We start from the raw sequence: 12,287 nt of genomic DNA, 5'->3' as shown, positions 1-12,287 counted from the left end.
CTGATGTAAGTTCTGACACCACACAGAGAGGGAAGGGCAGCTGAGACTTCGCTATCATGCAGACCTTCCTAGGGGAGGTGCATCTTTGTCTCTCTAATTCTGGATCTGTCAGTCCTGCTTACTGCTTGTTAATAATTTTAAATGTTTCTTTTGACTTCTCTTTTCTGTTTTCCGTGTCCTTTGAATCCTGTTTTCTAGGAGTGAGAACATTGTTTCAGAAAGATAGATCTTCGTGCTCCAAGGTGCCACACTCACAGATGCTCCATACCAAACTGCTTTTTTATATGTAATAGAAGATATTTATTCACTGCACATGCCTCATTTGCTAGTACTGTTTTGGTGCTTACACTTAAAATGACTTTGTTTTTTCAAAACCATGATTGTGTGAGGCACTCATAGCTGTGAGAAGAAAACATTGTTTTGTTGATGTAGGTACATCATTTCTCAGACAGGTTGCATGTGGCTGTGTTTGGTAAATAGTCTGTCTTAAAGCCCTGTGCACTCCTGTCAATTGAACCTATTGCCTGAGATGTAGTTTCTGCTTACTGTCTCCCTGGTCTGGTGGATGTTCTTATGTCAAGCATGGTGCATAGATACAAAAAAAATTTTAATACTGGACGATTGCACTTGTCTAACAAGCAGGGAGCCAGCTGTGAGCTTTGACAGGGTTTGCTTAGCTTGCTTTGAGCCCTGATAAAGATTTTTGTTGGGAATCAGTCCTAGCTTCGTGTAGAAAAATGGATTTTGCTATAGAAGACCAGACCACCAGCATAAGGAAGTGCAGCAGAACTGTGCAATGAAATCCACCACCAGGCCCACTCGGGGACGTGTGCTATAATGCATACTCATGTACTATCATAGGAATGGCATGTTCTGCTTTTCTTCCCAAGTTTTACAAGGGAAGAACAATCCCTGAGAGGAAACAAAACTGTGAATAAACAAAAAAATCTGTTTGTCCTCCTTAAGGTGCTTTCTGCAAAGATTTTACTTGTCGGTGGGGATACAGTTCAAAAGCTTTGCCTGGCAAATGTAGCCATCATATTTTTTAGTACGTGGAAAGCCTCCTTGCAGAAAGCCCTGGTTAGCCTTGGCACTGGCATCATCTTTATGATCTAAGGCATACTGAGGTCACAGCAACGCTGAACTTGAGTTTAGTGCACACTGTGCTTGTAAAGAAGGGCCTTGGAAGTGCAATACTGAAACATTTGGTTTCTCTTCTTGTTTAAAATTGTAGAAAGGAAGGAAGAGCCCTTTGCCAACCACTCCAGCCATGAAACCAGGCCTAGCACCACTGAGCAAATACCACCACCTGAGCCCAACTCCTTCACTGCATCTGCCAGAAGAGTAAGTGAATTTGGAATCAATGGGGACTCCAACAGTGCTCAAGAGCAGTAGGTTTTACTGGGAAATGGATGCTCTGAAACTGATTTTCAGAGGAGTTGTAAGACTTGAATTTAGGAAATCTATGATAGTGTGCAATTTTGATAAAGATGCTGTTAACAACAGTACAGGACTGGCACAAAGGAGGATGTTTCTACGATAAGGTTCCTCTTGAGTCTCTTACCTTCCGAAGCAAATTGCACCGCTCACAAGGGAAACCCTGCTTACCACAAGCGCTTTGTGTCGCTGTCGCTTCTGAGATAGCTGATACCAATCTCTTACCAGCAGGAGATCTTTCACCAAAGATGGTTCCTGCTGATGTATCAGCAGTGAATTTGGCATCATCATCTAAAGCGCCTCTGACTTACCAAACTCGGTTGATTCGGTGCCATGATGTTACAGCCCAGTGAGCAGAGAGGATAAAGTTTGCATCTGACTGGCTTTCCTAGCTAGGCTATGAAAGCTTTTTAAAGGTGAAGAAGAGTTACTGAAATCTTATCTGAATTCTCCAGCTCTCACGTCACTCAGCTAGATGGCACCACGAGACTCTGTGTTCTGCTGAGGATTTACGCTTCTGGTTTCTTTTTGCACCAGAATATGGAGAACAGCTATACAATGCAGGCACCTTGCCAGAGTCTGAAGCACTAGGTACATGTTAGAGGGAAAATGTTTCTTTCTTTAGCTGCTATTTTTTATTCTTGACATGCTACTAAGTCTAACTTCTTGTCCAGATCAAATGAAACAGAGCTCCTCTGGGAATTGTTCAACTCTGACTTAGCAGAGGAAGTATTAAAGGTAGAAGGATACTGGGAAGTGTGAGCATGTCAGTTAACCTTTTCCTTGCTGCAGAGTATGGTTCTCACTCATCTGAGCTGTTTAAACCAGAGTAAGGCTGTTAAGGTATAGAAGTGGACCTGTGTGCAAAGCAGTCATTAGACCTCGATGACTTAAGATCAGCTACTTTACCTTCTCTTACATGGTTGATTCTTCTGTAACTCTTTGTCAGATTGGGTTTTATATGGGGAAAACGTGAGTGCTTGTGTTGCCCTCCATTTGTGGAGTTATTAATATGTGCTGTTCCTATGTTGTTCAGAAATTACGGAAGGCAGCTTTTACTGAGGTTTTGAGCTTTTTCTGAGGAAAGTGTCAAAACTACATTAAAGCGTTAGAGCTGTGTAGCTCAGTAGACTGGAAGTGCTAGAATTAGTGGAGTACAGATTAACTCTGTACATCTGCATTAAAATAACATTAGCTAAGAAACATTGCTAAAATACTGCAGTGATAATTTTATCTTTGCAGTCTTGAGTCAGTGAGTTTGAGGGCAGAGCTCCCCAGTAGCTTCATTTATTCTGGATAATGTCAGATGTTTTGTGTTATGTAGAATATGGAATAACAGTGCTTATATCAGCTTTGGCCAAAAGCCTTGTCTACCCCAGTATCCTGCCCTTGACATTGACCATCAAATGATGCTAGAGAAGACAGAATCTAGCTGGACTTCTCTCCCACCTTCTAGCAATTTGCATTTCAGGGACTTGCTGAACCTGTGGTATTTTTTGTGTTCAGTAACCCCCGTTGGACTTTTCCTCTATGAATTTATGCAGTCACTTTTCAAGTGCCCATGATGTTTGGGATCCTATAATGTCCAATGGCAAAGGGTTTTTCAGCTTAATTACATATTGTACCGAGCCTCCTGCACCTGTTTTATTAAGCTGCCACACACTGGTTTTCTTTGTTGCCCCCAGTTCCTTCATGGGAAGGAACAAGAAATAACTGATCCTTACTCACCCTTCTGTGTGCCACTGAGGCTTTTGTGTACCTTGGTCGTATCTCAGCCTGGAAACTCCTGATACACTGAATAACTCCTCATACAAAAGCTCTTTTGCTCTACTCACTCTTGCTGCCTTTCTTGGAGTCTCTTCCCTTTCTTACTGCTTTTGAACTGTGGAGCCAAGCTGTGCATGATAACAAAGATTTGATTTTTACCCTGCAGTAACACAGAGGCATAAGGATGTGGTATTTCATATTCTATTCTTTTCCAGTAATTCCTAATATTTTGTTTGCTTTATTTCCTATACAACTTGGTGTTTGAGCCCCTGTCTTTGTAGAAGTATGTCTTGCAGTGCCCAGGCTCCATTCTTGAATGGCAGTAGGCATCTTTTTGTAAGACTTGATATAAATATAACTAAAGTTGTACATTTAAGCAGTTATATATTTGAGGAATAATATATGCTTGTCAGAAGTGCCTCATGTAACAAAAAACATAAAGGTCCATTCTGTAGTATGTATAGAATATGCAGTTACCTGACCATAGAAAGGTTTAAACTAGAGTGGGCCTCTACAAGCCTGTAGTCCAACCTCTTGCTTGAAGCAAGGCCAACTTCAAGCCAGTGTCATGTTGCTTTGAACTACCTGAGCTCAGCTGGGTATTAAAAAAGTCTCTGAGGATGGAGATGCCCCACTGTTGAGCTCCCTGTCCCAGTGCAGCAGTGCTCCTACCAGGAGGTATGTCTTCCTTTATGTCAGTTGGGATTTCCTATGTTGGAACTTGTCTGTTTTTCCTTCTCCTTTCACTGTAGACTGTTGAGAAGTCGAGTTCCATATCCTCTGCAAACCCCACCCCCCAAGCAGTACAGCAATTAAATCCTTTCTTTGCCTTCTCTTTTCCGTGCTAAACAAGCCTCAGTCTCTCCCTTTACATCCTGTGGGCTCTAGATCCCTGATCTTAATGGCTTCTCCTGGACTCTCTCCAGTTTGATTTGTGTAAGGGTTTTATTTGCAGCTAGTCCCAAAAGAGTTGATTACTCTTTTTGGTTTTCTGCCTTGACTGAATAATTCCCCCTTCCTAAACAGGTGCTAATAAAAGCTTGATTGTTCCTTATAGTCTTTCTGCAAAGCTGGAGGAGGGCATTGTGTAGGCAAAGGGAGCTGCACAATGACAGAAGGTTTCTTTCATCCTTGGGGATGAGGGCACTACAGCAGTTTGTGCCCCTGTGAGTTCACCTTCCGCTATGTCCTGTAATTAAAGCTAAGCAGGAAATCAAAGTCATTCCATCTTACATTAAATCAAAGTCACTCCATCTTACGTTTACAAGTGTAGCCCAGCAAAAACTGGGGCTTATTGAAATGCTTTCAGAAATTATTGTGCCTTGCAGTGCTCTTCTTCCAAATGTCCCTTTTTCTCCTCTACAGTTCAGTTGGCTCAGCAAGTCAGACGAGCAGAAGGATGAGTCACCTTCATCGTGGCGGCTGGGACTACGGAAGACTGGCAGTCACAACATGTTGAGTGAAGTTGCTGCTACTCATGAGGCGCAGAGAGATAAGACTTCTATCTACCGTTCTTCGTCAAGTCCTCGGATATCTGCATTGTTAGACAACAAAGAAAAGGTTTGGCTTTCAGCAAAGGTGCTTTAGTGCATCCCAGTTGAGCAGACTTTACCTCAGAGGTTTAAGACCCTTTCCCTTTCATTTTGAGTTATTGCTGGGGTTTGTAGGCATAACAAACTTGGATCACTTTCTTTCTTTTTTTTCTTTTGAAAATGACTCCTATCCTATCAGTTGTTCTTGCAGAACTGGAGTTCAGTGCCCCTTTGACCTAATTCCTGCTCAGTTTGCAGTGGGTTGCCAGTGAACAAGGGCTGTCGATCTGGCATGGCCTGTTCTTTACCAGAAAATATCTAATCCAGACAGCAGCACATACCTGCAGTGGAAATTCTCCTTCACTGTCATCTGTATGGATTCCTCTTATACCAGCTGTATTGGTGAATCCCATCCTACATATTCACTAGCTGTGACTTTGCTGTCCATGGGTAGATGCCCCATCCCTGGAAACATTCACGGTCGGGTTGGACGGGGCTCTGAGCAACATGATCTCGTTGAAGATGTCCGTGCTTGTTGCAGGGGGATTGGACTAGATGAGCTTTAAAGGTCCCTTCCAACCCAAACCATTCTATGATTCTGTGTTTCTCTGATTAGAAGCTGCTTCTATTCACTAGTGTGCTCTTCAGGAAATCATTTTCAGAACTGATACTTTTATGCTGTGGTATGCAAGAGCATGCCTTAAACCAGTTGTCCTTAGACAGGAAAATGCCTTCTTAGTTGAAGAAATTTGAATTTAGTTGTCACTGAACGTGCTGGAAGTGTAACAGATGTGCAGTTTAAGTACTTCTTTTGCTTCACCAGGATAAAGACAACAAGAGCTATCTTGCCACAATAGCCCCAAGAAGACTAAGCAGTACGAGCGATATAGAAGAAAAAGAAAACAGGTGAGCCTGAGCTTAATGCTCAACATCTGTCCTGTCGATAGTTCTTCCAGAACACCTTTTTTCTGTATTCATGTATTTTCTCAGCAGTCCCAAGTACACAGGAATTCACAGTATCAAGAGCTATGTGATCTATAAGAGTTTCTGGTATGTTATTTTCATTCAGGTGAGCACAGCAACAGGCTGGTTTCTCCACCCCTGTATTCATACATATATAGTCCCTATCCAGGAAACTAGATTTATGCATACATTCTCCTTTTATGTACAAGTGCCTCATTCTGTAGCTGGCACCTACACTTGTACTTCTGTCACTTGGTCAATAATCACCTTCAGTCCATTTGTTCACATCTGTCATTTTTTGATTCACGTGAGTTTGTGAACTCTCTCATGTATGGAACCGCTTCCACTGCAGGGGTTGTTTTTTACGGTGAATGTGTGTAGTTGCCCCTGGACAGAACCACAGTATAAATGGGATAAATATCTAGTCTCTCCAGTTATATTTGAGGAGCTAACCTCTACAAACAGGTTCTTCACACTTTGTGCTAGAAGGAGTAAAATTTGAGCTTAGCCTCGTTTCCAGCCAATTCCACAATCCTGGCAGAAAGGCACATATAGAGAAGTCGCTGTGAACTGTAATTGTTGTGAAGAAGTCGTGGCAGATGACCAGCCTGAGAGAATTTCAGCACAGTTTGAGACTCTTCGCTGATCTTTTGCTGGAACCTCCCTGCTGCGTTCTTGCTTAATCTCAGCCACTCACTGTGATTTGGAGTTTAGCAGATAATTTGTGTCTGCTGATAAGCTTGAGCAGTTTTGGCAGTGGCTCATATTGAGTGGCATATCCAGCTGACTGCTGATAAGTGTCCTTTGCTCGGTAGAGTAGGGAATGAGGAGAATTGGCCTGCATGAACAGATGGTGCCCAGACATACTGTGTAGTACAGATTTTTCCCAGTATTCTTTCCTTTCAAAACAGCTGAGTTTCACTTCATGGAACCCACAGGTGTCTGAAAGGGCATCAGCATGGACACGGCAATTGAAAAATGAAAAATAATTGCAGGCTGACGAGTGAATGGATTTGTGTCGCATTACAAGCTTGAGGTCCTGTCCAAGACCGGAAAAGAACAGGACACACTGCTGAAGTGTCTATTGGGAAAAGGAGCCCTGATTTCAGATAACGATGATAAATAGGTCTACTAGTATTTTATTGATAACTTGTCAAGTAGTTTTAGATATTGCCAAATAGTTTGTTGTTTTCTGCTGCTAAATATAGCAAAGTATTTGCCATACTGAATTGCTTTACAGTCACTGCCTGGATACGTCAGGGGATAAAAACTTCCCCCGTAGCTGCAATATCTGTCCATTTATGCAACGTTGTTTGATACAAGATGGCAGAGAGACTATCAGATGACATTATTTAATGTGTTAAATTACTTGTATGGGCAATCTAAATTTCAATTGCAACTTTTCTGACTAAAAAGGATCTTGTTCCTCTTTATGCAAAACGTTACATCATCTGGTGATTCTTAAGTAATACAGCTGGCAGGAACAAAGTGATGTTAAGGCCAGAAGAGTTGTGTTTCAGTGAGTTGTCACGTGTGAACAGCAATGCACATAGGTGTAAGGGAAGGATTTGTGTTGTGAAACTGTAAAGGAGGCAAAAGCAGACTCCAGAAGTTTTTCTAAACAAACCTTGTGCTCTCTCCTGGATCAGAGAATCAGCTGTTAACCTAGTGCGCAGCGGCTCTTACACCCGGCAGCCGTGGAGGGATGAGTCGAAGGGAAGCGAAGCTCCCCATTCTGGTGCACCTACTACCTACGTATCTACCTACTTGAAAAGGTATGTCCAGTTCTGTCTTACGTGGATTCCCAGGCAGTCAGTTCTACTCTTAACATGCCTCCCAGACTTCAGCCTCCTGCTTGCTGCTTACTGCATCACTGTAACCGGCCTTGGGACCCTCTTCTGCTGAGAGCAGGAAATCAACATTAAGACTTGCTGACATTTGTCATGCTAAGTAGTATTTTTAAAGGCCATCATTTTTGTTGATTTGTAAATTGCTGAACTAAATTTAAATATTTTTGTTCATATAATTCAAATGCTAAGTGATTTCCCAGTTTTATGCTAGTATTATGGTAAGATAATAAACCCAAAATTGATCATAAAAAAAGAATAAAGTAATTACAGTCTGAAAGCACTGTTCAAATAGCTATTGACAGGTAAGTTGTAGCTTATCTCTAATTTTGGTTTATATTAGTCCCTGTTTATGGCATCATTATCAGAAAAGTGGCAGTGGTTTTGTGCATGACTTACAGCACTTGCTAAGGAGTGAGACTGTCTCCAGCCGTTTTCTTGTGGCAGTGAGGAAGCTGCTTCTGCTTCACAGTGTGTATGATATTGTAGAGGCTGATTGTTGGTAAACTATCCAAGCGGAGTAAGGAAAGCAATCCTGCGCATAACTTTTTTAATTGGCAGTATCTTTTACCCCTTTGGAAGGCAGAGGTTCAGTTTCCTTGAAGTACCAGATAATGGCTGTCTCTGAATGAGGGGAATGAATGCCCTGCTCTGTTAAGGCAAATAATACATTACTGAGTTTTCATCTCAGTTGTGAGAAACATGCGTGTATAAACATGTCACGCTGCAACGCCATTTGATCTGTACTTAAGGAAAAAGGCAGAAATATTTCAAGGTTTTAGATTGTGTTTCAGCAAATTCTAGACCCTGAACTAAACTGTCCTGAAGATGGAACAATTGCTTGAGATATTTGGGAAGAGGTGGATTTTTTGTGCTGTAGTAGTTTTGTCGGTAGAGGTAAGTTGTGCTCGAGGATGTGTCTGTCCAATTGCTGAGCACATCCAGACCCATTTCCACAAAAGGTGAAACAGCCACTTCAAGCAGTAGACTACTCCTGGGCTGCTGATCCATTCCAGTGACTTCACATCTATCCTGGGACATGATGACAGGCCAACCTCCGTAGCTTGTCTCTCTCCAAAGGCAGTCCGACGAGCCACAGCTGATTACATTGGAAAAATGTTGCCTCTTGCAGCTGGCGTGCCTTACTGTTCCCTAGTCTGAGAGACAGTCCAGTCACTCTCACGGCTGTCCGCTGAAGTTTTACAAACATTGCCTGGTTATCTCAGCTAATCCAGAACCAGATTTAGTATTACATTCACATAGTTGTACTGTATTTCCTTGGTTAAACTATACAGAGATGAGTGAAGGTTTTGGCTGGCACTAGTATTTCACTAACACCTATTTTTTGTCACAAAGGCTGAATTCTGGCCTTTCATAAGAGAGTGTTGGTTTACAAGCAATTACAGAGAATAGCTTTGCCAGGTAGGAATAAAGTGTACTTTTTATAGAGAGATCAATGGTTTTGCATTTTATGTACAAACAGTAAAATCGTGATCAATTTGACCTCTATCTCATGGCTTTCTATAGGAGAAGACAGAGAAATTAAATATAATCATATTGAACCTCTGATTTTTCCAGCCTTGTGCATCAAACCTCTAAGATGAGGAAGGGAACCTGGTTACCTGTCAATAATAAGCTCTTTGTCATTTCCAAGTTTTAACGAAACTCTGAACACAACTCCAAAAGATAAAAGCTCGTTCTGAGAGAGGAAGAATTGAAGTGAACTTGACATACTTGGATGTTACTGAGAGGATGACTTCTGTACATCTGCATTTCCCCTTTACCTCAGCATTTAACTAATCTCCATAAAGAGATGTTATGGAGATTAGTTAAGTTCTAGTTATGTTCTAGAAGTGCTTTATATGACCCCCAAACAAGGAGTACACAGCAGCAAGAGATCATCTTAAGATGCTGAAAATGGCTTTTCTTCTAAAAAGGAACTAAATAACTTGCAGCAATGTTGCAAACGTTCTTCACCTTTAGTTGAAGCAAATGTTAAAGCTCTCTTTGTAATGGTGGTGACTGTCATTCATTCTGCTTTCTCTATGGGTGTACCACTAGCTCAAAAATTCACTGAACCCTGTTCTGACAGCCTGTTCTCCATTTTGGTGCATATTGGCCTTCAAACAGCCAGTTCACTTTGCCTGCATATTAAAGGATTTGGAGGAAAACTGGCATAGCATATTGAATAAATTCAGAATCCTTCCTTTGACATCAGCAATAAGTGATGCCTCACGGGAGGGGATCACACACACCAGAATGAAATCACTTTTTCACACAGTTTATTTCCCATATTGGCATATGTGCCTTCTTACAGGTTTTGTTCACCTAAAAACCATCACAGTGAGTCAGGCCAACAGTCCATGCAGTCCAGACTGTTTCTGACAGCAACTGGTTTTGAAGGACAAGTTGCCACAGCTAGGATAGCTTAAGAGCAGTCTTCTACCTTCCACACTCTCTTTGCTTCCAGCAATCATGAATTTAGGAGCCAGGAGTTATACTTAATCATTGTTCTTAATAGCCATCACTGTGGCCAACTTCCATAAGCAAATCCTGTTTTGATCTCTGCAATACCCTATGGCAGTGTGTTTAAAAAAAAAAAAAATAGTTACGTGTTTTGTACAAACCTTTTTTATTAGCATGTGTGGAAGCTTTTGAAGGTCTTGAACGTTTTTAAGATTTTGAATTCTACTTGCCTTAGCTGTTTTCAGAAGTATTTCTTTTTGTTGATTTGAAAAGTTGCTTTCCATTTCATTGCTCGTTCCCTGATGGTTATGTTATGGTGATTATGTTAGAGAACGAGTAGCAGTATGTCAGTGCCTTTTGTTTCTTTCTAATGTTGAATTCTTTAGCATAAATTCATAATCCTCCCTTTTACAGATTCATATGAACACAGCTGTTAATTAACAAGATTCCCCAACTAATCTTTTTCTTGCAATTTCTGGTCCTGTTCAGATCAAATGTGAACAATTGAATAATTGCCTTAGAGGCCTCCTCAGACTGTGCCATGCCACCCATGCAAGGTGACAGGTTGGGGAGGTGAATTCCTGTAGAGCTGGCAATGCCTTGGCTCCCTTCTTGTGAGCAGGAGTGCGTGTGTGATGCCCCAGCACCACATTTCTCCAACCCAGGGCATGTGCATGTAGGAGTTGGCACAACACCATCACCATGTTCTCTTCCTCCATTCCTCCTCCTCCTTCCCCTACCAGCTCCCCCACATCTCTGCTCTCCCAGGTAGCTGGTGCTGCTCCCATCCTCTTGTCTCCCCTTTTCACCCATTACCTTTCCCTTCTGAAGGACAGTCCTTGTCAGGTCTTACTTAATAACCCTCCTGTGTTCTCCCTCCCTGACCAAGTTCCTTCTCTTTTTTGCAGCCACCCCTTGTCCCCCACCCTCTCTGCCTTGGGCTCTCCTAGGATGGTGCCACATCAACCCTGCTCTCCCCAGGGTTGCCACCACCTTTTCCCCTGCCGCTCCTCTTGTTCCTTCCCCCGGTGCACGCTCCACTACCATCATCTCCTCAGTACACTCACTTCTGCAATTTCACGGCTGCTTGCTCTGCACGCCCACGCCAGCCAGGCTTAGCTCCCTGCTCGCACCCTCCTCCCAGCCCATCTCCAGGGCTTGGCCTTTTCCTCTGCTGCAGAGAGCCAAGAAGGGAGGCACTTGCTTCCAACAGGACTTCCTGCTCCCCCGTGCTCCAGGCAGGGGCCAGCTTTGCAGAGGAAGCTCTGTTTAGGGTGGAGGTTGCTACCTGGTGACAATAACTTGCTTGTTCCTTTGTGACCTGGATATGGCAAGCAGCCATCAACTGAAGAGCCCAAATGTAAGGTTCCTCCCCATGGAGGTCTTCCAGGATGCCCCGTTCTCTCCTTTGGCTGTCTAGGGACCAGCTGCTTGTCCTGGGCTGGCTGGGGGCCTTGGCACGTAAAACTGATTTGTAAATTGGGTGCCTAAGTGAATTGGACTGGATCCTTCTTCCGACCTCCTGCCCTTGGCTGTTGTCCTGCCCCTTTCAAGTTTTATTTCGGCCTCGGGCTGCTCTCTCTGAGTCTTGCTCTGGTGTTGACTTCCAGTTCCAGTCCGTTGTCCCTGGCTTTCCCATAAACCTGCAGCTCTTTGTCCCGTCTGCCTTTCCTCTAGGTCAGCCTTTATTTCTGGTGCAACCACTTTCCTCCATGTGCACTGGCATGGGAGTCATTAGGATGCAGGAGGTGAGAGGCAGCCTTCCAGCCTTCCTAGACTTTGATCCTGCAGACAGCCCAGTCTGACCAGTAGCAACCAGGAATACCAGTCGCTGGGAAAGGCGTGGCAAGGCCCTAGATCATGCATGCATGCTTGTTTGCTCTGTGCAGACAACGAGCAGCCTTTATATGGGGCTCTGGCAAATGCAGTAAGGAGATTTCGCCAGATTTCATCAAGGCTGTTTTTAGACATGTGCAACTTCTCCCACTTAGGGTGGATTTTCTCTGAAAAAGCGAAAGCATACATCCTTGTTTGAGAGCCCTTCTTTTCTTCTGTCTCTTTTCCAAAGTATGAGCACTTAAACACCTACAGCTTTTCAGTAGTAATGATTTTTGTTTTAAACTGGCAAAACATGTATTTCCCTTGGTCATTCTTGAATATTTTTTTGGACAGTTTTGCTGGCTATTTTCCAGAAATACAGAGTTTGTGCCAAACATGCTTTAAAGAAAATTAAAGCCTGAACTGATCATCTTTGCCAAAGCTTTAAGCCACTGAA

General features: G+C 42.9%; 1 protein-coding gene across 7 annotated transcripts in view; it reads left to right on the top strand.

Moving 5' to 3' along the window:
- PPP1R12B (protein phosphatase 1 regulatory subunit 12B) overlaps positions 1–12,287 on the top strand; it is a 127,429-nt gene that overhangs the window by 50,822 nt on the left and 64,320 nt on the right. For all 7 annotated transcript variants that reach the window (XM_074849964.1, XM_074849960.1, XM_074849961.1 and 4 more), the window contains exons 9-12: positions 1,235–1,344; positions 4,570–4,764; positions 5,560–5,642; positions 7,349–7,474. In XM_074849964.1, coding sequence (XP_074706065.1) covers positions 1,235–1,344; positions 4,570–4,764; positions 5,560–5,642; positions 7,349–7,474 — 514 coding nt within the window. The remainder of the gene's footprint in view (positions 1–1,234; positions 1,345–4,569; positions 4,765–5,559; positions 5,643–7,348; positions 7,475–12,287) is intronic.

Source organism: Strix aluco, chromosome 25 (genome assembly GCF_031877795.1).
Source record: "Strix aluco isolate bStrAlu1 chromosome 25, bStrAlu1.hap1, whole genome shotgun sequence".
Classification (NCBI taxonomy): Eukaryota; Metazoa; Chordata; class Aves; order Strigiformes; family Strigidae; genus Strix; species Strix aluco.
This window is presented reverse-complemented; position numbering and strand designations above follow the sequence as displayed.